At 34.2% G+C, this 22,761-nt stretch overlaps 3 protein-coding genes across 4 annotated transcripts; all 3 read right to left on the bottom strand.

Annotated features, from left to right (window-relative positions):
- Positions 423-4,648, bottom strand: LOC18596134 (glyoxylate/succinic semialdehyde reductase 2, chloroplastic). 2 transcript variants are annotated; one of them, XM_007024415.2, is made up of 12 exons: positions 4,301-4,505; positions 3,337-3,415; positions 2,963-3,028; positions 2,337-2,412; positions 2,194-2,249; positions 1,848-1,932; positions 1,648-1,708; positions 1,345-1,397; positions 1,156-1,226; positions 999-1,071; positions 794-898; positions 423-710 (listed from the first exon to the last, which is right to left on the bottom strand). In XM_007024415.2, the coding sequence occupies exons 1-12, from the start codon at positions 4,503-4,505 to the stop codon at positions 546-548; spliced, it is 1,095 nt and encodes a 364-aa protein (XP_007024477.2). In that variant the 3' UTR covers positions 423-545. The 2 variants fall into 2 exon arrangements, with proteins under 2 accessions (XP_007024477.2, XP_007024478.2); XM_007024416.2 differs by having other exon boundaries at positions 540-702; positions 4,301-4,648.
- LOC18596133 lies at positions 5,168-10,220 on the bottom strand. The gene is made up of 7 exons (XM_007024414.2): positions 9,344-10,220; positions 7,223-7,275; positions 6,692-6,779; positions 6,495-6,593; positions 5,778-5,905; positions 5,605-5,691; positions 5,168-5,520 (listed from the first exon to the last, which is right to left on the bottom strand). The coding sequence occupies exons 1-6, from the start codon at positions 9,962-9,964 to the stop codon at positions 5,655-5,657; spliced, it is 1,026 nt and encodes a 341-aa protein (XP_007024476.2). The 5' UTR covers positions 9,965-10,220; the 3' UTR covers positions 5,168-5,520; positions 5,605-5,654.
- LOC18596132 (beta-galactosidase 1) lies at positions 14,335-20,817 on the bottom strand. Its single transcript, XM_018123450.1, has 19 exons — positions 20,607-20,817; positions 20,254-20,349; positions 20,019-20,131; positions 19,865-19,931; positions 19,602-19,694; positions 19,290-19,433; positions 18,656-18,744; positions 18,426-18,531; positions 18,258-18,345; positions 17,956-18,074; positions 17,699-17,863; positions 17,231-17,409; positions 16,968-17,077; positions 16,547-16,656; positions 16,344-16,454; positions 16,152-16,262; positions 15,684-15,889; positions 15,258-15,594; positions 14,335-14,918 (listed from the first exon to the last, which is right to left on the bottom strand). The coding sequence occupies exons 1-19, from the start codon at positions 20,781-20,783 to the stop codon at positions 14,808-14,810; spliced, it is 2,532 nt and encodes an 843-aa protein (XP_017978939.1). The 5' UTR covers positions 20,784-20,817; the 3' UTR covers positions 14,335-14,807.

The following is a 22,761-nucleotide window of genomic DNA, read 5'->3' as shown; positions in this document are numbered from 1 at the left end:
GCATGGTAGTGGGATATCCCAAACCTAGGACTAGGAGTACAAGAGCTCTGCACATTCTTCTTTCTTCTTCTTCTTTATCAACAGCTTTTGAAGATGGGTTTTGCGGTTAATGTGGCATCATGATTAAATTCCCATGTCGCCGCCGGGCTTTGAAAATTCATATGAAGCAGGGTAAGAGACTAGGCAGAGGCTGCTTATGCTGCATCAGAAACATTGATATTCTTATTTGCTTTGGAATACTATCGGTACTAGAGGCCAATCTGATAAGGTCTGGCTAAATGTTGTGTTTGCCATGACTTTGTGTAAAGAAATAGGTTGGGTACGGATCCTCATATTTTGGATCGTTGACATTCACCAAGTGTAACATTTTGGTTATTTTAAAACTAATTATACAGGATAAGAATCTTGGCCAAGGCGGAAAAGAGGGGAAGAAAAGCTTAACCTAAATATCACTAATCAAAAGCATGTTTAAATCACCAATGGGAAGGTGCAGTTTACATCAGCTCTGGACCCTATGAACGAAAATAACATATATATATATATAGTCAGGCCGAGTCGTCAGATTTAGCCTTCAATGCTTCAATTACCGCTGAAAAATCCTCATCACTGAGGCCATATGCCTTTGCAACCTTATACAGCTCGTTTGCTGCGGCTGCAATTGGAGTGGATTGGGAAACAGATTCTGCTAATCCCAAAGCAAGTCTGAGGTCCTGTTGCCGTTAGCTTCTGTTATGATATGAATACATGATAGCATATGTCTTTGCAATGTTGATTATCTCTGTAACTTACAAACCTTCTGTTGATGCTTTAAGGGAAAGGCTGTGGGATAGTGGGATTTAACCATTGAGGGGCCTTTAACAGAGTACATTGGTGCACTAATAGCACCCTGTGCGACCACCTGCAATACCACAAAATAATGCGAACCAAGGGAAGAAAACAAAGACCACATTCAATCATCCAAATCCAATCAACTCATGCATGTGGAGTTTAGTGAATACCTCAACTAGAACATTCGGGTCAAGTCCCACTTTCTTGCTAAGAAGTAATCCTTCAGAAAATGATGCCATCATACTACAAGTTTCCAAAGTAAAGCATTGTCATCATATAGTTATCACATACACCAAAAGCACAAACTTAAAAGGCAGAAGAACTTACCTTCCCATGATCATGTTAACAACGAGTTTCATAGCAGCTCCATTTCCAACCTCCCCAAGGTAAAATCTTGACTGGAGAAGGAACATAAATATTAGAATTTTCTTGTAATGGTTAATTGGATTAACAGGGGTTAAGAGATATTGTTTGAATGAATGTGTGAGTCTTTGTGTGTGTGTGAAGACATAGTACCTTCCCCAAGATGTTCAAGAGTGGAGCAACTGAATCATATAGAGATCTGTCACCTGAAACATATTTTGAGTCCCCCCATCACCATGTTATGTGACACAGATTTCAATGGTTTAAAAAGCTTATATTCTAAACTACGGATTAACCAGTAAAGAGGAAAAGATCTGAAGCTAACTGAGGATATAATACTTGAAAATCAAATTTTGAAAATATTTTAGCATTTCTTGCTACATTGTTGGAATTTAGTTCACATTAGATTAGACAACATATTTAGCATACTAAAAGATGATGCAAAAATTTTCTTACCTGCAGTAAGAAATATCAGCTGTCCATCTTCTGCTGGCTTTTTGGAGCCTGAAACTGGAGCCTGCAAAAGAAGCAATGGAGTTTGATTAGCAGAAATTCCAAGATTATCACATTGCTGAAGCACACTCAAATGACAAATCTATTTGTACTTGGGATGAGTGGCAAGGGTCTTAGAAAATGAAGCCTGATTGTAACTTTACCTCTAGAAATAATGCCCCAGTTGCTTTGATATGCCCATTGATCATTTTAGAAGTGGCACCATCAACGGTTGAAATGTCTACATAGCTGTCAATGCCAATGCAATATCATCAATTCAAAGACGCCATGTGGGACCCTATCAACTAATTCAAGAAAGAAGACAGAGACACTATAATTAGTTATTTACTTAATCACCAATTAACAACTAATAGTTGGATGAATTTGTTGTACCAATTGAAACTTAATGTTGTTACACTAAACGCTTCTAGTCCGGTGCTCACTGCCATAAGGAGGTATCTATTTCATAGTGCTAAAAACTTTTAAATGAGAGCAATGGAGCAATGTTACCCTTTTCCAGGACCCATGCCACTCAGAACTCCATTCTTTCCACAGGCAACATCAATCTGGTATAAAGCAACAATGAGTTGCCAGATCTTAATAGTCCAAGCAAAACAAAATAACAATAAAAATTATTACAGAAACATACGCACTGCGCTTTCAGGGTCAGCAAGCATCGCAAATGTGACATCACAGTTGGCAGCTACTTCCTCGGGAGAGGATCTATACCTGCACAAATAAAATAACAACAAATACCCTTTTAGTGATAATTTTACCTTAAAATCTGGTTATCTTGAAGAGCTCTGGACAAAAACACCAATAACAAAAGAAAGCTAGCTTTGCAGATGAAGAACAAAGGCTGCAAGATTCACACAAGAATTATAGAATTCATAGCAAATTCCCCTAGATTAAGTTTACAATTTGTTTCTTTAGTAGAATTAAATAAAGTTAGGTGTCCTCTTTACTCTCTTTCCGTTGAGCAAGTATTTGCATTAACAAAGAGACCGAAAGCCAACAGGTCAGGAATAGAAAAATATGAGACATAGACTGTGACTTTATCCACTAAAGAATATGTGGCAATTGTCTACTAAGTGACGTAAATTTACCCTGTAAGCACATCTACCAACGGTCAAGAATATAACCAGTCTGCCTAACCTAGTATTAACTCAGACTATGTATAACTGAATGTTAATATGTAAGGATCCGAACTTTAAGGAGTTCATAACAACATTGTAGTGCTAAGAAAACTAGTTTCACAGAAGGGATATTGAAATCTCACTTTGCACCAAGGCTGATGAAAGGATCACATTTGCTTTTTGTCCTGTTCCATACCGTCACATCACATCTGCAACATACATGTTAGAGGATTAAGCTCTAAATACCTAAGAGTTAAATCATCTTTTTTTATTGGAAGAGTTGAATCATCTTTGATGCTTAAGATATTGAAATTACAAAGGAAATTTTTTTACTCAAACTGATGTTAGAGGATTTGTGTCAAAGAAAGAGAGAGAATCAGATCAAAAGGAAATCAAACATAGGATCTTGCAGTTCCATAGTCAGCTGTTGCGAATGAAGAACATCTCCTATGAGACAATTTTATTTCAGTTTGATTGTTCTTTCTGTACTAATTAGGTAGAGAAACCATGTCAATACCCAGCTTTTATGAGATTCTGTGCCATTGGTGAACCCATAATTCCAAGACCCAGAAAACCGATTTGGCCTGAAAATTTACCTGTTGCATTCAGCATAATCCTTGCATGAGTTAGATAGCAGGTTGTGGCAATTGTACAGCATATCTTATACAGAATAAAAAATGGTTTACAAGTTAACCATAATTATTCCTCTGACGTTTGAATCAATATCAAATGTAAGGACCTGTCATGACAGTACTCAAGAAATCATACAGCACACATTCAGTGGGAATCCTGGCGCAACAATCAAACACAAAACTTTGCAAATGACATCTCCAGAGGCCCAAGCAATGCAGCCTAACAATAGCCTAATCTCTTAAGGTGTAAGCCCTGATTGTGCTAAAAATATCTGCATTTCTATCTTTTGGTACTCCTATCAATTAAGTGCTCAATATATCTCTACCTCCCCAATTCCCTGGTGGTCCCCGCTAAGTTGATAACATAGCTGAACAATACAAGCATACAGCCTGAACATCCATAACATTGTGACCAACATAAATTACGTAGTGAAAGTTACCATCTAAGAAAACTGCTGACAAGGGGAAGCGCCATATTCCTTGCTTAATCCATGAACTTCCATTACCAAATCCATGAATTCCAATTTCCATTTTCTTACTTAATCCATGAACAACCATTACCAAATCCATGAATTCCAATTTCCAAATAATCCCTCACGTTTTTTTCTGGTTGCGAAGACACCCAACAAATTTTTAATGCATTTTATATGATCTATCTGTAACTTTTTGAACCAATGGAGAAACCCAATGCAACTGGCTCTTAGAGAATGGAAACACGTTCAGGATGAAGCCTTTGTCATTTTCTTTCCTTTTGTGGTAGAAAAAGAAGCAGTCATCAAAGAAGAATCGAAAAAAAAATATAGATAACAGAAGAAAACGTGACCAAAGGGATAGCCATAGAAGAAATACCTTGGGATGAAGCATCAGAGGCCTGAGAAGAGAGAGCCTTGACAGAAAGAGAAAGCAGGGGTTTTGAAGGAAACGAAGAAATGGGTGTTACTCTAAAGTTGTTAGCAATACGAGGGCAGAAGGTAGAGCACAATGCCATGACTGTTGAAGATAAGAAGTTGTAAGAGCAGTTGGCGTTGGGCTTAACCAACAAAGTGGAAGTCATCAGCCGTTTTTTAAAGTAGGAGGAATGTAATGCAAGTATAGGAGGCTATGACAGAAGCCCGCACATCCATGCAATCCTTTCTGTTTGTAAATGTTCGGATAAGCCGATAAAGAATTAGGGCTCAGCTGACCCTTGTTCAGTCGCTTGCTTTGCCTTGTAGAAAATAAGAATTATATGATATATTAGTAGTTTAAACTTTAAAAACCGTCTACCAATTGAAATTAATATGTTTGTTTTCTTCTTCTTTTTCAGAGCGGTGATTGTAGTAATACCTCACAAGGAAAAATATAGTAATACCGTATCTCACAAAACAAATATATAAACTCTCTTTTTTTTTTTTGAGTATTCCTATATAAAATTCACAGCCTAATTCCTTTGAAAGCAAAAGTTACTTACAAAATGTTAATTAAAATTTTAAAAAATCACAAAATATCATGTTATGTGACAAAAACTAAAACTATAAAAAAAATGTAAATAAAATTTACCCTAAAAATTTTTGCCTTAGGAAAGCATTTGTTGTTGGGTTGGATCAAAAAAGGTTTGCCGTCAGTGTTGTTCCTTCCTGCATTACTTTGCCTAAATCTGAGCTTTGTAGCTCTGGCTTGTCTCTTTTCTTTTTGGACACAGTTAAGGAAGACCGGGCCATTGAATCTGTTGTGGCATATTCAAAATGCATTTATCAAGTAATTATTTAAATACTAATCTTCTTCACATTCAACAGTAAGATACTTTCAGGTTTGGTTACATCTACAATAACACCACCTGTCTATTCACAGGCTTCGGTGGAAGCTGATGTTTGAGAGATGGAAGAAGCTACCCAAACCTCAACTCCATGACAGGATCATTTACAGCCAAATATCAGGCAGATATAAAGATTTGTAGCACATAGCCATAGCACGGTACAGTACATCTCGGAAGGTGGTGTTTTGTTAGCTGAGGGCTGAAATTCAGCTGAACATGGTGCAATTATCAGAGCTTTGTCATTTTTATGATTGAATAGCTTCCATTGGACAACCTATAAATAAAAAGCAAGTTATGACAATTATTTTGCTACAAAACCTAAAGAAACATAATAGTATTAGGTATTGAAGATACATACTACAAAAGTGGTGCGGTTCCAGAGTAGAGTTAGCTAAACAAATGTTGTCATCAGTTTGAGCTTAATCTTGATTTCCCATTTTTCTGCCTGCACAGAGCATAAAAAAGGAAAGGGTGAAACACAAGTGGTGCCAACAAATTTAGAAACCAGGATTTAGAAGATGAGCAACCAACCAAAATGAATCCTTCTTTTCCTGAGCTAATAGCTCTTCAAAAGAAATGTCAGCAAATTCAGTGTCTGTGCCTTCCATCAGCTCACCAGACTTGGACTTCAACTCCATGCAAGCACCAATTTCAAGCATCTGAGAGAGAGAGATCAGAACCATGACAATGATTCTTTTAATTGCCAGAAGAGACCAGATAAACATGGGGGACGAAAAGGACATCTCAATGATCCTTTGTACTCATTTATGTGGAGAATTAGAAGGACAACTGAACAAGACCTCCCCGTTCTCTTGGTCCCTCACATTAATTCTGTGTGGATGTCCTTTCTTTTTTTTTTCTTTTTTGTTGGGTGAGGGGGGAGAAGTTGTTTCCAACTATAGAAAAACAACATATTGGAAGAGACATATAGCAGAAGTCCTAACATCTTTTAACTTTTTTAACCCAGATTAAGTTCATAACAAAATTGAAGCCCATGACACTAGCTGTTGAGTTGCAAGTACAGAAGGGCAATGACTGACAAAAGAAAGTTCCATGAAACACAATATGAAGTTCCAATGTTGGAAAGAAGCCACTATAAATTACTGCCAAAAGAAGTGATGGAGACGACCTTCATTAGCAATAATTTGAGCAATTAAGTTCTGTTATCCTTCCTCAGAAACTTTATTGACAACAGAATTAACAAAATTTACAATAAACAAACTATCAGAATGCAGGTCTGAACTGTACCTTCTTATATGCCGGTGATAGTTTAAGTTGTTGTTGGAGCCAATTATAGACAAATGCATCCTCTTCTAATCTCTTCTGTTCCATTTCTAGCTTGAATATCTAAACAAGCAAATCTATCCAATTTTAGAGGAGATCAAGATGAATGATAACAAGCAGTTCATGCCAGAAGCTTAAGTTTATCTCATATGGTTGCTGACCTGTTGCCTCAGGCGATCAAATGAAGATCGATCTGCTTTGAAAAGTAGAGCCTTTGTTATTGTAAACTTACGTTTGATGACCTCAGACCTACGGTAGGATCATAGCAAGGAAATCAATCATGCCAATATTCAAAGGACAGATTAATGGTGAAAAATAATGAAAAAAAACCAGTGGTGATGTCAAAATTTAAAATATGGGGAAAACATTAAAAAGCACTATGTTTTAAGGAGAGAAGAAAGAAAATAGAAAAATATTTCAAAATTCTGATATTGCATTCTGGAAAATCTCATAGATAGTACCAGTACAATTTGTGAGTAGGAGATGATAAAATCAGTTTAGAATTTGTCTAACAGACAGAAGACAAGTACTTAGGACTTGAAAGGGAAAAAAAGGAGTGAGCAGCTTATCACATAGATCAATACTAAGAAGCATATTTTCCACAAACAATAACAACAAAGCTAAAAGGAAATAATTGAAAAGCAAAACCAAAGGTCTAGATTCCTAAAACATGAAAATGACAATGAACTTACTTGTGCTGCAGTTCATTTCTGGCCTCAATCAAGCAATTAGCAAACTCTCCAACCTACATAAGTGAAAAATAGTATGTTAGAATTGTTGCATATTCAACCCCACAACTAAATTTCCAACATATATACCAGAATAAAAAGAGGCAGGGGGGATCAAGGCATGTCATAGCTTATCAATGCTACTACTAACAAATTCTTAGATAACTTTATAGCGTAATTTGAAATCTTCTTCGGAAATTCTGATATCGAGAAGTGCGTAATATGAAATAAAAGGCATGAGTTAAACTAGTGCAGGTTCATGTTTTCAAGTATAAATAGACCAAAAAATGTTTTTAAAAAGTTGCAAAAACAAAGGGCATGAAGAGAATAGTACAAATTTATTATCTAGCACTATGATGCTATATAACAAAAAGAAGAAAATACTAGATTGTAGTTCATTAGCCCAAATACTTAACATACCTTGTGATTGTCAGAAACTAAAAGCAGAAAAAAATTAGGATTTTGGGTATAAGCATTTGAAACTTCAAATAATGCAGCATACAATATCAGATACTGAGCCTAAAAACACATTTCATGTGGGGGAAGTTACATTCAATCAATTCTTGAGATGCCATATGAAAAGCACACATCTTTATTTAAGTGTAAATGGTTGTCTAAACGATGATGTTGGGATGCAAGGATCTCAGATTGAACTGGGCTTAAACTTGAGAGCCTTGAGTTGGTGTGAAGGTGTAAGTCTTACCATTCTTTATAATATTGGTACAACTGAATCTCCATAGCACTGATTTATCAGCTCAGAAATGCACCAGTCAAATTCAATACAAAAGTAAATGGCCCTACATTCCCACCTTATAGCAGTTCTATGTTTTAAATCAATTTCCAAGCAACAAAAATAATATAATTACTCTCATAAGTAGCTGGAAACAATTGTATTGAATACCAAAATCTTCTTTGCTCCTGAAAGTTTCTAGAGAAACACATCCATTTGGCCTATAAAATTTTCAATTCATTTGATGCTTCCAGCAGATGGCTTGCAGAAGCAAGTGAAAGCTCTAACTCCCAGAATCCAAGATCTACAAGTAAACACTTGAATCCACACAAACTTCACTGAAATCCTCAAGTTTCCCTTTATCAAATCCTCTGAGAACATAAAACTAGCCTTGTACTTTCTGTTATTCAATAGGAATGACGAAAAATTCCCTATGATCTCCTTGAACTAGCAACTTTCTATGAGGCCCACATTTTTTAAAGAATAGTTGTAGAACTTGACTCATGCTTAACCTAGAAGTCCAGGGACTAATTCAGAATCTATCTTCTCAAACTCTTTCCATAAATTAGCAACATACGATTATAGCCCCACCAAAATGAGAAAATGAGTCTTTCTCAATTGCTGGCAGACAAGAAACCAGAAATTTAGTGCTTTCTCAGAAACAAGGCAACTACTTATTCTAATGGCAATATTCTTAAGAGCACAATCTCACATTCAGCATGTCTGAAATTTCATCAGAGTTATAATTCATATCTAAATGACAAAATTTTAAATCAGTGCTCTACAGAGCAAGCCAAATAAGATGAAAACAATCAACCAAAGGGTTTGAGGATCATCTTAACTAACGGAAACTAAACCCTAGTATTCAAGTTATGTCCAAATGTGGCCTAGGTTTCCTCAAATGAGTTTGTACCTTTATTCACGCAAAAGTTTTCAAATTCTATTCCTTTATAACATCTTGTTGCAGAAAAGAAACAAAGAAAGTCATAAAGAATTCCGAAGTGGATAATCTTACCTCAATGTAAGCAAAGAAAAGAAGTTTCAACTATAGCTTGGAATGAGAAAAGGCTTTACAAATTGTTGTCCAACTAGCCTAAAGAAAGTTAAAGAACTAAAAAAGCACTTAAAGATATCTTAAAACACAAGCAACAACGGGAATTTCTTTACTATAAAGATAGCCCATATATTAAAGCAGCGTTCAAAAGAAAAATCTTAAACTACAATAAATACAGATTACAGAAAGTGTAACCTTTATTATTACTGGCTAAATAAATCAACAGATAAAATAACCATGAAAAATCAAAATTACGAAGTAATAATAAAAAGAAAAAACAAGAGAGAGAGAGAGAACCGACCTGAGCCAATGTTAATCCTTGGTTTTCATGACACTTAACAAGCTGATCATACTGTTGTTTGATTTTCCTTTGCGTGGCACTGCTCGTCGATGTAAAAGGGTACAAGCAAACCAGCTCCGGCTTGAGCCGAGGACGCGGACAACCCTGACCCGATTCTTCCCTTTTCTTTTTCTCTTCCTCAACAGAACTACACCTTTCTTCCCCATTTTCTTCTTCACCTTTGGAATTGAATCTCTTCTTCTTCCCCCTTTTCTTCTTCTTCTTCGTCCTCTGATCCCCACTTTCCGATTCACAGCGTTCCACTTCTCGACCAGACCCGACTTGGCCCTTATCTCCCCTTCGTTGATTTTCACCGGTAAACAAACCAGCCCATTTTGTAGAATCAAAAGGCAAGATCTCTAGAAGAAGCGAATGGTGCAAATGGGTCGGGTCATTTTCCCGGGTTTGGGGTTTTTTATCAACAATATCTGAGAGAGAGCGGTTCAAAAGGGCCGGTTCATTCTCGGTTTTTCCTTCTTGCTGTTGTTGTTGTTGTTGTTTATGGAGATTTTTATAGTAGAAAGAAAAGAAAAAGAATAAGAAAGAAAGAGCGAAGGAGAAGAGAAAGAAGAAGAAAAACATTTGGAGCGATTGTTTTGGTTTTGGTTTAAGTTTTAAACAAACTAAATATAAAAAGGAAAGGAATGCTACAGTTTTATCTTAAGCTAAAATGAAGACGAAGATGATTTGAAGGTTTAGCCGCCATTAAAACGCGTCATCACGACAGACAGAGAGAGAGAAAAAGTGTTAGGTGTTCTTTTGTGAGATAAAAAGTTGAGCTTTAATGTTCCTAGTACTACAGCCCAAGGCAAGGCACTGAAACTGTTTTCTTTCCAAGTTCTATGCGATAATGTTCGTTTTCAACAGTCTGGGGTGATAAATTTGGCAAGTGCTTTTAAAGCCGTTGATTAAGGGGAAGGATCATGCGGTCAACTAATATGGTCAATCACAGTGTGTCGGTTTTGGTTTGTTTAGCTCGGTTGATTATGAGTGAGTAAATTCAATCCAGATGAATTACTCATTCAAAGTAAATATTCGATTTAATTATTGTTTTGGTCGGTTCTCGATTTTAAAACTTTTAAATCAATCCATCAAAAAATTAAATTAAATTTTTATATATTTATATGTATATTAATATATATAATATTTTCATATATATTAAAAAGAATTGATAGTAAACTTAATTAATAATATACTTAAAATATATTAAGATATTATATATACATATACAAATCATAATTATAGTAATTTAATATTTTATATATATATTTATTTATAAATTTATATTAAGTTAAAATTACAAGTTATATATTTTAAATGATATAACTTATACGTTAATATTATAATATTTGATAGTAAATATCATACATATTAATTTATTATAATTGTTACACTTTAGTAATGTTTCGTAATATAAAAATATTATGAATATATATAATTGTATAAATATTATATATATATTTAATTTATACATAAATATTACTATAATTTATCATAAATTTATTTATATAATTACACTTAATAAATTTATTAATTATTATCTTAGATTTTATAATATATTTTTTAGAATTTGTTGTTTTTTATACAAACTTTGATATAAAATATTATAACATATAAGTTATGTCATTAATTATATATATATATATAATAAAGTAATATGTTATATATACATATTTAATTTATACATAAATATTACTATAACTTATAATATATTTTATTTATATAATTACACTTAATAACTTTATTAATTATCACCTTAGATTTTATAACATATTATTTATAATTAGTTATTATTTATACAAACTTTTATATAACATTATAACATGTAACTTGTATCCTTAATTATATATATAATAAAGTAATATATTATACATACATATATTTAATTTATACATAAGTATTACTATAACTTATAATAAACTTTATTTATATGATTACACTTAATAAGTTTATTAGGTATTATCTTAGATTTTGTAACATCTTGTTTATAACTAGTTGTTATTTATACAAACTTTAATATAAATCATTATAACATATAAGTTATATTATTAATTTCATATATATATATATATAATTACAGATGAAGTTTATAAATTTTAATATTATAATTTGTAAAATAAAAGTGATAAAATTTTGGTCCATTGGTCCAAAACTGAACCAACCAAACCAATTCTATATTTGATTAATTTTGATCGATTTTTTAAAAATAATTAGTATATTTGGTCTTTAAGTATGGTGGATCAAACCACTCAATCTACCCATTTGCTTACCCCTACAACTGATTGCCTCTCGTAATTAATTTCTTAAGTAGCTATGTTTTTTAGTAAGTGAACGAATAAACAAATTCAAAACTAAGATTTTGGCTTAACCTCTTGAAATTTGCTTAGCTTTAAAGTCTTAAGTTTTTGTTTTAGTAGCTATAAATTTATAAAATTTTTATTTTTTATTATATTCAATCAAATCTTATATTTTAATTTTGAGCAAAATAAATCTTTATGACTAATGATGAATTAATTGTCATTAATCAAAATACCATTTGTCAATGTTATACTTACATGACGTTAATGTGACATTAACATAGAAGATAAAAATGTCATATGGTTATACCATTACGTCACATCAGCATATTATATTATCTTCTACTATAACATATCAATATGTCATGTCAATACCACGTGATATAAAAAATTATCAGAGTCATTTTAATTAACAATAGATAGTCAACCATTATGAGAGTTTATTTAGATAAAGTAAAAGGATAAAGACTTGATTAAACATAATAAAAAGTAAAAAATTATTTAATTTTTTTAAATAATTCAAAAACTTCTTTTAAATATTATGCTTATTTTATATGAATTTTATTTAAAAAAAAAAGAGACGAAAGACCATGTTGTTTAAAATATTCAAGATAACACGAAATGATCTTTTTGTTATGATTTTATTTTTTATTTTCATGATCTTAATCAATAATGAGAAAAAGACATTGTTATTTCAAATTTTGTTACTATTATACTCTCATACTTTTAATAATGTAAAAATATTTGAGCTTTACTCACTAAACATGCATGAAAGATATAAAAGTGAATTCATATATGAAAATGATAACCAAAAAATAAAAGGGGACTGAGATGGAAAAAAGCAAACTTTCCTTTCTCAACCATCATGGATATATTGATTTTTTTTATCAATACCCCTAATGTCATGAGTCGACAACAAAAGAAATTCACGTAAGTGAAAAATTAAGTAGATTTTGATCTGTAATTTCAACTTAAAATACATGTATGTTAGATGAATAAAAAAATTTATTTTTATATTAAAATTTATATATTTTTTATTAATGTGAAATTCGTGATATCAACATTATGCTATGACACAATGAATGGTTAAGAATTTTTAAATTTGAGCAGATATAACTTTGCTAAAAGGGGAAAGGAGGAATCCTTTGTAACAAGAAATGTCAAATTGATAGTCTTAGCCTTCAATTGGTTTGGAAACTTGAAAAGAATGGAAGAGCAGAGCACGCTAACACTTAAAGCCAAGAAACAAGGGTCTTTAAACAAGAAAAAACCATGTGCGCGCCTTCTAGTCAAAAGACTACATTTATGTCTCGACCAATTGGTTTTGATCAGCAAATCTTCTTAAAATTAATTAAGTTATATTCTTGACCCTTGCCTTTATTCTTTGATTGCTGCCATCAGACTGTGCATCACACACCTCCAAAATATATATATATATATATATATATATATATAGAAGAGGTCATCCATTCAAAAGGTGGAGCCCGCCGTTGAAAGGGTTTGGGACGCAATGCATGAAGCGATTATAAACGTCTACAATTGCAGAGGTCAAAGAGAAGAAAGCTACAAGTAATAGACTTGAGGGGGGGGGGGGGGGGTTCCAAATTACCATTCTAATTGAGTTAATAGACTTAAGCATTTTACGCAATCTGATTTGATTATTATGGTAAAACAATTGGCTAACCCTTTTTGTTCTGCCACTTTCCCAAAATAGTTGTCCAAGCATGCATGCGTTGGCCTTTGGAAAAAACTCAAAAAAGAACAAAAAATTGGTCTGAGAGAAATAGCCAATTTAAAAGGGTATTGGGTTGGGTTTGCAGATACTAGGCTGGCTTTAGGCTGAGGTCTTCACCCTTGATGAGCTTGTTGAGTTTTCATCCTTTGATTAGCTTGCTTTCACTTTGATGGGCCTTTAGGGAAGAAACCCCATGAGCAGTTCAGGCAAGCAGTCAAGCGCCCGTTAAGCTCTCAACTTTTAAATTCTATGTAATCCAATGTTAAATGGAATAGTAAATTTCTAAACTTGCCTCCTTCAGTTTCACAAGGAAGTTCAAACTTCTTTTATATTTAAGCGTTGACATGGGAGTTTGAGTGGAATGGATAGATACATTTAAGTTCAGTCAACCCAATTACTAGATGGCAAAAAGACAGAAAAAAGCTTCACTAGGACTCACAGATGGTGTCATATGGTCATTAATAAATAACTCGTACAATTAGTTATAATTGAAGTGCTGAAAGCAAGCCGACATAGTTCTTGGATTCTTTCGAGTAAGATTATTAAAGGATTTGTAGCAAAAAATTTGCCTCACATGGTTACTGGACCCAATGATAACATATTTTATACACTATGCACAGAATATATATTTTCAACCAGCTCTTTGATTTGCATCTAAGGAACTTGAGTTTTGTCTTTTTTTTTCTTATTTTTAATATCCAATTCCCCCACCCTCCATGTGTTCTCAAAGATGTTGGCTTGGTGCTATGAAAGGGCAAGCACAGTTCACTTTATGATACATTACGACTTGGTCAGAAGATATTAGCACACTCAGCAGGAAAGGGCAGTTAAGTAACGAATGCGCTTCACTGGCATGGGGCAAGTTGGATTGAAAATATGAAAATCATGTTAGTGATCATAATAGGTAAAGAAAGTTACTGGAGACAATCTGAAAAACTTAATTTTATTCTCAAATATTCTTGCACGAACAAAGCAATGAAGGAATTGCTTCCCAGGAAGTTAAAATAGATTACAAGGCATAAACTTTGGTAGAAACCAGAGGGTTTCCATATCCTAAAAACCAAAACATTTGCACATGGATTCAGTACACCTATCGTCTCAATGCGCTTCTACTGACCTCATCAATTCTTCGAATTCTCTGTATCACGCAGGGAACAAACATTGTATATATACATAGAGCTTATCTGCAATCATTTCACAATCGATATGAGCTTTTACCAAGGGGTGTGTTGTGTATTTGTACAACTTCACCCTGGAAAAGCTAAAACAAATGGTTGTGATCTTGGAGTGTGGACTTAGTTTACCCAGAAAAGAAAAATGCTGAATGGTATGTCTGATTGAGAGAAAATGAATTGAGACCCCTGTTTATTTCATGTACTTTTGATGCGTTGCATCAGCTGCAAATGACCTCCACAGAGAGTTTCTTCATGACACTAGGACATGGGTCTCCTCCAAACATTTCAGGTGCTACAGTCACCGAGCAGAAGTTCTGCCCAACACAAAGCTGCAAGGACAAAGACATAGGTCAATGTTTATGAAGCAATGAAACAAAGTGCTGTAAAAAGAGAAAAGACAAGGAAACTCAGGTACTATTATTATTTTGGGATGGTATAGGTAACTCAGATACTTTGGTGTGTATATCCAAAGGAGGAGGATAAAGAGATAGCGGTGGGGGAATTCATAGACTTGAATTACTTATGGGATTATATATAAAGGGCAATTAGAGAAGAAATCAACAATTGCTGGACAAAGCTTAAAGCCTGCGTAAGATACTAGTAAAACCCCAAGAGTCACCATTCCAAATATAAAAGAAGATGAAACAACATAAGCAAGTGTAGCATACCCTATTAAAAGCATCATAAGAGTGGTGAGCATGGCAGCTTCCTTCACAGTAGCTTCCACAGGCCCCTTCTGGCGTTCCAAAGCTGGCAAACTTTACTGCCGAGATTTTCTGCCCAGCATCGCACTCTAAATGAACTTTTGGCCTTAGAGGTTTGTTGACTTTACCAGAGGCTTGCATCTGGTAATTCATAAGAGTTGGTTGCCACTCATAGATATCAGCACAAACACTGTCAGTTTCTCTGCGGACCAGAGAAATTGCATTGGGGTCACCACCCCATTCCTCAAACACAACCAACAAATTCCCTGTTGGGTTGAGCCATGAACGAGGAATGTGATACCTAAATATCAATTAGTGACCACAAATCAGTTTATCAACAATTCCACGCTTGTAAGAGAAACTGTAAAGCAGATTAGTTTGTTCTCTTACCATCCTTGAGAGGCCTCTCCACAATTAGTTCTACATTTCTTCTCATCATATGTTCCAGCATAATTACAGTCACCACAATTGCCAGATGCTTTATATGCAGGCCAGTGGCGTCCAATGCTCTGTCCATTTATCCAAATCTGACCTTTCCCCATACTGTGCATATCTAAAGCCAACGGAGCATTTCCAGCTGGAGCATTGAAAGTTGTCTGCAAAATTAATGCAGATGTCAACAAATGCAGACTAAAGGTGGTGTTCAGGTGCATTTTTATTTCTATGAAATTTTTTCTAATGAAAATACAGTACAGTCAAAATTGTCAGCAATTCTTTTTATGACCGTAGGACACCATCAGCTTTAGGCTCAAACAGACCCAGGCTTAAGTAATGACCAAAACAATATTCATGCTTCCCATGCATTTTTTGTAGAAATATATGTGGTATTTTAAGAATATTGTATTTTGAGATACTTACTTTATACCACATCAGTGGCTGCCTTCGTGCAACAAAGGACCCCTGTGCCCACTCCACTGAGGAACTACCACTTAGTGAATGAAGATTCAATGCTTCTCCTTCAAGGCCAATCTGCAAGGGGATAAATAACCATATAACTCTCTAGCACATCAGGACAATTAGAGAATAAATACTAGTATGCAAGAAAAAGACCTTGTAAGACCATTTCTGCCATGAGAGATCTCTCCTTCCCTCATTGAGACCATTCAATGTAACCGGGCCAAGAATACCAGCATTCCATGTCTCAAAATGTGGACCAACATTCTGCACTCAAACCACAAAATCAATCTTTCATGAACAAATTTCTATGGCATGAGGCTGTCTGCACAGAGAGAGAGAGAGAGAAGAGAGCTTACTGGGAGACCAACAGCAATACTCAAAAGTGAAATTTTGTTGACACCAGCTCTCAAATTAACACCTTGGCTGAATGTTAGTTTGGGGAATTCAAGACTTCCATAGGCACTTCCTGACAAATTTAATTAGTGGGAAAAGAAAAAATATCAGGGGCACCGCAACGCAATTTGGTGCTGTTGACCTACATTAGGTAGTCTGAAAGTAAAACCAAGGACATCTAAACTCCTGTTTGTACGTGTTTTTTGTCAACTTAGCACCATTTCTTCATGCTTTAGTTTACCGCCTATTGAAATTTAAAGTTGTATATTAACTTGCATGGCCAGGTATTACGATTTACATACTACTCTTTTCCATTTTTCTTAAGATAACTTCCATATAGCAACTTAAGTCACAAACCAAAATATAAACCAACAATAAGCCCACCTGATAGTTGACCATTGACAAAAACATGCAAAGCATGGCCAGCTGATAAGATAGTAAGAACAGGAGAGTTTCCATTCTTCAAGAATCCTTCACTGGGGTCAATCTTAATGCTAGGGATGGAAACAGAATGTACACAAAATTTAGAAAGTCAAATACTGGTAATAGAAAAGAGTGCAAATAATATATACATTGGTTTGCAATAAATGAGTTGAATAAAGACAGACGATGCAAATCACAATGATGTATTATTATACACTACTTACTCTGTTGTGTACCACAAATAGTCAGTTGCATCTTTGGTTGTATTTATCTGCTCCAACAATCCGACCATTGTGAATGAACTGTCAACATCCGAAGCTGTCTCTTCACTGAATGCCTGCCAAGAGAACGCTCCATGCATGGGAACAGGAACCATTTTCTTCCGTGCAATTTGGGCACCAACCTATTGTGAAAGTTTGTTATAAAATGTCAAAATTATGTTTATTTCATACTATCAACAGAAGGTGAAAAAATATCATTGGTTGATTCCTTTTTGTACTAGTTTTAGATAAAAACTTCAAAGTGGAAACCATCTAAATGATAAACAAGAGGATATACTGCAAAAATAGTGTTATGATATTAAATTAGATAAAATTTATCTGCAAAATGCTTGGCCAGAAATCAATCTTGACACCGGTATTGGTAAAATATGAACAAAGAAAATTTCATGTCTATCAAATCTTTTTTCTCACCCTTGCAGTGTTATACACAGTATTCTTGCAGTCAGGAAGAATGCTGATAGACCAAGGAGGCAGGTTGTAGTGCATGTTCCCAAAGGCAACTTTTGCAAAAGATCTTGGGTTGTAATTTGCAAGGAAGGCAGCACAACCTCCAGACTGATATTTGAATACATGAGCCTGTATTTTTAGAAAGGAATTTGAAAGTAAGTTTTGCATGCAAACCAATGCAGAGTAGGATTAAGGTTCTCAGAAATATAAGTCAGACTAACCTCCTGATAGTTTCCAAGTCGCATCACAGTGGGATCTCCATTTACTAAAGCTGGTTCACAGAGTTTTATTGCTCTATGCAAATCTTTCAAATGGCCCCATTTGGGTTGCCTCAACAGTCCTGCATGACAAAAAATGGTTCTCCTTCAAATCAATATCAAAGAACTAATCCTTAAAATTTACCCCACTTTCACTCTCTATGAAAGCTAAAAGGCATAGAATGTAGGTTCAGATTAAATAGACAATAAAAACAAGATGGTGCATAACCAACTTGAAAAATGCATCATTGGTACTTCATGCATACCATATTCATCAAGAGGAGCATCATAATCATAGCTAGTAGCAATGAAAGGACCCCCAGCAGTTCGGCCAAAATTTGTTCCTCCATGATACTGGTAATACAAATAACAAGCATATAAGACTCACTCTTCCAAGGATTGAACTTGGTAAATTGAATAAACAATTTGATTACCATATAATAATTAATGAATGCTCCTCCTTTTTGTATAAATCTTGCAACTGAAAATGCCAAGTCTTCAGCAGGTCGGTAAGGAACTGCACCTCCAAACTCAGTATACCTACATCGTAAAGTAAATGAACAATCAACCAGGAGGCACCTGTATCTTCTTGTGAACTTGTAGTTCTTTCAAGCAAGTGAGAGCTACAAAAGATAATCTCTCAAAAAGGCAAAAATATGCTTACCAGCCTGTCCAGGCTTCAGTCCATATCTTTGGTTTGTAGGCCTTGTTAGGAGAAAAGTAGTCACAGTAGAAACCATTGCAGGTGTTAATCTGTTGGAAAAAAATAATATTTAAGAAAACACAATATGAATAATTATAAAGAACACCTCACCTTGCACAGAAACACATGATAAGACTAGATTATTTTATTAGCCAAAAAGGTCAATCAAACGCCTATCTGTTGTGCTTTCATAGAATTGGGTCACAACTTAGAAATACACTACTGCTTTGACATCTCCAAGCATTGACAAAAGCAATGGTATACTTCACCGACACCACTAATTATGTAAGTTCAAATGGGTACAATAATAATTGATGAAAGGAAAATGCTCATCAATATATGATAACAAAAACTGAAAGTCCATAAAGAATAAAATAAAGACACCCTAACAGATAGGACTCGGAAAGAGCAAAGCGGAGCCATGTGAAATGAGAAATAATTATTCATTTCAACCATGACCAAGGAGTAGACAACACAATGTTCACTAGCAAACCCACTAAAGAAGATTGAGCATAATATGACGGCCATTAAGATTGGATATGGAAAATGACAAGAGAAGGTAAAAAGATAAAGGAAAAATGCATAGAACACTCACAATAGGATCGGGTGCATCATCTTGTTTGCACATGACCCATGGGACACCAGTGCCTAGTCCCACAGCCATTTTAGCTGCCCAATCAGTGTAAGCTTTACCGGGTGCCCCAAGTTCATATTCCATGGGTCCATATTCATTTTCAATCTGTTAAAAGCAGAGATCATAAATGACACTTTTTTCTTAGTTTACCACAATGAATTGACAATTAAACCGAGAACAGATAGCGAATATCCACATCTTCAACAGAGAAAACTTCAAACAAAATGTCAGATCGAGAATTTAACTATTACTGTAATGTATCAATTTGCCTACCTGAGATAGAATTATAGGACCTCCTTGAGACTCAAACAACCTTTCAGCTTTCATCATATCCACAATCTTTTCTGTAAATCTTTGCATTTGAGCCTTCATCATAGCAATTCAGTGAGTGAGTATATGTTTCTCAAAAAAAAAAAAACCTTCAGGACAGCAAGGAAAAAAAATCAATTTCCAGAGATTTAATTACAAGATTAAATTAGAAAAGAATACAGATTATTACAATGAAACTTCAGATGGAAGGATGGAAATTGGCTAACCTTGAAAGGTCCATTGTTTGTTCTGAAATTGATACCGGGAATGTACTTCAGCCAAACAGGAAAACCCCTGAAAAATAAAATAAAATAAAAATCAATTACTTAAACTACGCTGTGATTTCTTTAAATTTTAGAAAATAAAATATTTTAGCATTACCCAAAGTTCCACTCAGCACAGACATAAGGACCAATCCTCAGATGAACATAGAGGCCTGCCTGCTGAACCAGCTTAATAAATTTGACCAAATCATAGTTGCCTTGGAAGTAATACTACAATAACCAAAAATAGAAAGAAAATTCAGAATTTCTTACGCAATTTACCGAAAACACAAGCTCTGTAATCAAGAAAAGAGATTTTTTTTTCTTTTCAAAAAGATGTTGCTTTTCATTACTTTGCCAGGTGCAGGCTCATGGCCATTCCAAAAAACATAAGTCTGAATCACATCTAGCCCTCCTTCTTTAGCCTTCTGTACAAGATCTGGCCACATCTGCAACAACCAAAAAGACCCAAATTTAGAAAAAAAGGAATAAAAAATCAAACAACTTAAAGCAAACATAAACATGCTACATTAACAGAATGATGTACCTGTATGCAACTATGCATACAGAAAGAAAGAAACTTTAGAGGCACCCAGATGAAGAAATGCATCAAAAAAAGCTACTAAACTTGGACTTTTGAGGAAATAATGGAGACCGAAGAAGTACATTTTGGAGGGAAAAATAAAACATGAAAGAAAAAGTTCACCTCAGGTGAGCTTCTTGGGTAGTGAATGGATCCAGAAATGAGGATCCTTCTTTGCCCATTAATGGTGATAGCCTTACGGTCATAGGAAACAGAGGCAGAAACTGAACAAACCCAGGAAGCAAACAGAAGAACCAACAGAGCATTCCACATTACAGGAAGCTTGGAGTTGGAGTCCATGGCCACGGCGAAAACAAAAAATGAGCAAATGAGCCTCTAGTTTAAACAAAGCAATGCCCTTTTTTGCCTTGTTCTTTCTCTAGTACACTTTATTCTATTCTTCTCTATCTAGAGATTAGAGAGGAAAAAAAAGTTCAAGGAGAAAAAGAGAAAAAGAGAGGGAGAGAGACAAGTAAACAAAACAGCTAGCTGTTATGCCTTTGTTTGCCCAGTTGAGCTCCCCCGTTTTTTCTAATGGAAAATGAGGGACAGTAAAGGGGAAAATAAGCTAAGGCCTAGCACACTAGTCTCGGTAATGTGCTAGTTTTTGTAGGTTTTTTTTTTTTCTTTTCTTTTCTTTTCGTTGGGTTTGTTGATCAAATGAGAGGCTTGGTTTTTGCAATGAGTGAAGAGGATTTGCAGCTGCATTTAAACACGGAAGCATGGGGGGTTTGAAAGTGAAATGTGGAACCCTTTTGACGGCCTTTGGACCCCACTCTTCATCGTCACTTTTTACACTTACGCGGAGCTTCAATCCAATGAGGCAATCAAGTTTTTTGTTCAATTCCTTTGTCTTTTTTTTTTTTCCATCCTTTGTATTTTTCGAAAATTATTAGTATGGGTTAATTATAGTTTAATTGATTAAAAATAATTACTGTAACAAAGCTAAAGGTCTGTTTGGCTGTACAAAAAACCTGAGGCATCTAATCTTTCTAACCCCTATTTTTGGCGTTTTTGAAAACACAAAGATTCTCTCCACACAATCCCAATAAGGTCGGTTCTAATCAATCAAAACATAAATTTTATCCTTACGTTTTACTTCATCTCACATCCACTCGCTATCACCGCGCGTGAAAAATATCAAAGCACAACATCAAAGTGTGAAATACAGAAAAAAAAAAAACAAAGTCGGGGTATAGGGTACAGGGTACTCGGTGCGAAGATATTTCCCCTTCTTACTTATTTTAAGACCATTAATTAGAACCAGGCCAGGCATGGTATAATTATTGACAGTTGAGTGCAGGTGTAGTACCGGCGCGTGGAAGGACATAATTTGGTCTCGGAAGCTACGATAAAAAGTTTGGTTGGGAAATCAACAAAAAAAATTGTGTCTGGTGTTAATTTTGGTCACGGGGGATTAGTTTTGGTTCGTCGAATGAAGACCGCACAAATACAAGAAAGGCCGCACTGTATACCTGCTCCCGACTTTTTAATTTTTTTTAAATAATTGAGGAGGGGATTTGAATATATTTTTTAAAAAATCTTACATCAATCAATAAATTTTTATTTAAAATTTTAATTTAAATAGATTTACATTTTGAATGATGTCAATAAAAATTAATGAATATTTAGATATAAGATTTCCTATTATAATATACGAAATAACTTAGTGAATCCTTATTCTTATCTGCTACATAAATGAGCATGCGCAATTGGGTTAAATTTCCTATCCCGATAACTCTAATTGTATTGGAGCATTTGACTAATTAATTGATACATGATCTTTTTATCAAATACTCTTCCTCTAATAAAAAAAAAAAACTCTAGTTACACAATCACTGCAAATTTAGTTATTAAAAAGTAATTGATTTAAAAAAATGAGATGAATTATAACATTATTTTATTTTAATTTGTTTTAAACAATTACATCCGAATTGTACTTTTATTTCCTAAACTAATAGAATGTCCTATTGGAAATTCGAATTGTCAAAAAAAAATTATAATATTTTTAAAAATATAAATAAATTTTTATTCTTTTATCACATTGAATCAAATTCTTCTATTTTATTTTGAACAAAATAAATTTTTATTAATTAATTATCATTAATCAAAATAATGCTTGTTATTTTTTATTTCACATGATACAGTGTGACATATTGATATATTATAATAAATGATTACATAATATTGATATATCATGATATTGTAATCACGTGTATTTTTACTTTTCATATCAACATCATATCAATGCCGCATATGATTAGTTATAAGAATTTTA

This window comes from Theobroma cacao, chromosome 6, assembly GCF_000208745.1.
Source record: "Theobroma cacao cultivar B97-61/B2 chromosome 6, Criollo_cocoa_genome_V2, whole genome shotgun sequence".
Lineage (NCBI taxonomy): Eukaryota > Viridiplantae > Streptophyta > Magnoliopsida > Malvales > Malvaceae > Theobroma > Theobroma cacao.
The sequence above is the reverse complement of the archived record's forward strand: the minus strand, read 5'-3'. Positions and strand labels throughout refer to the sequence as shown.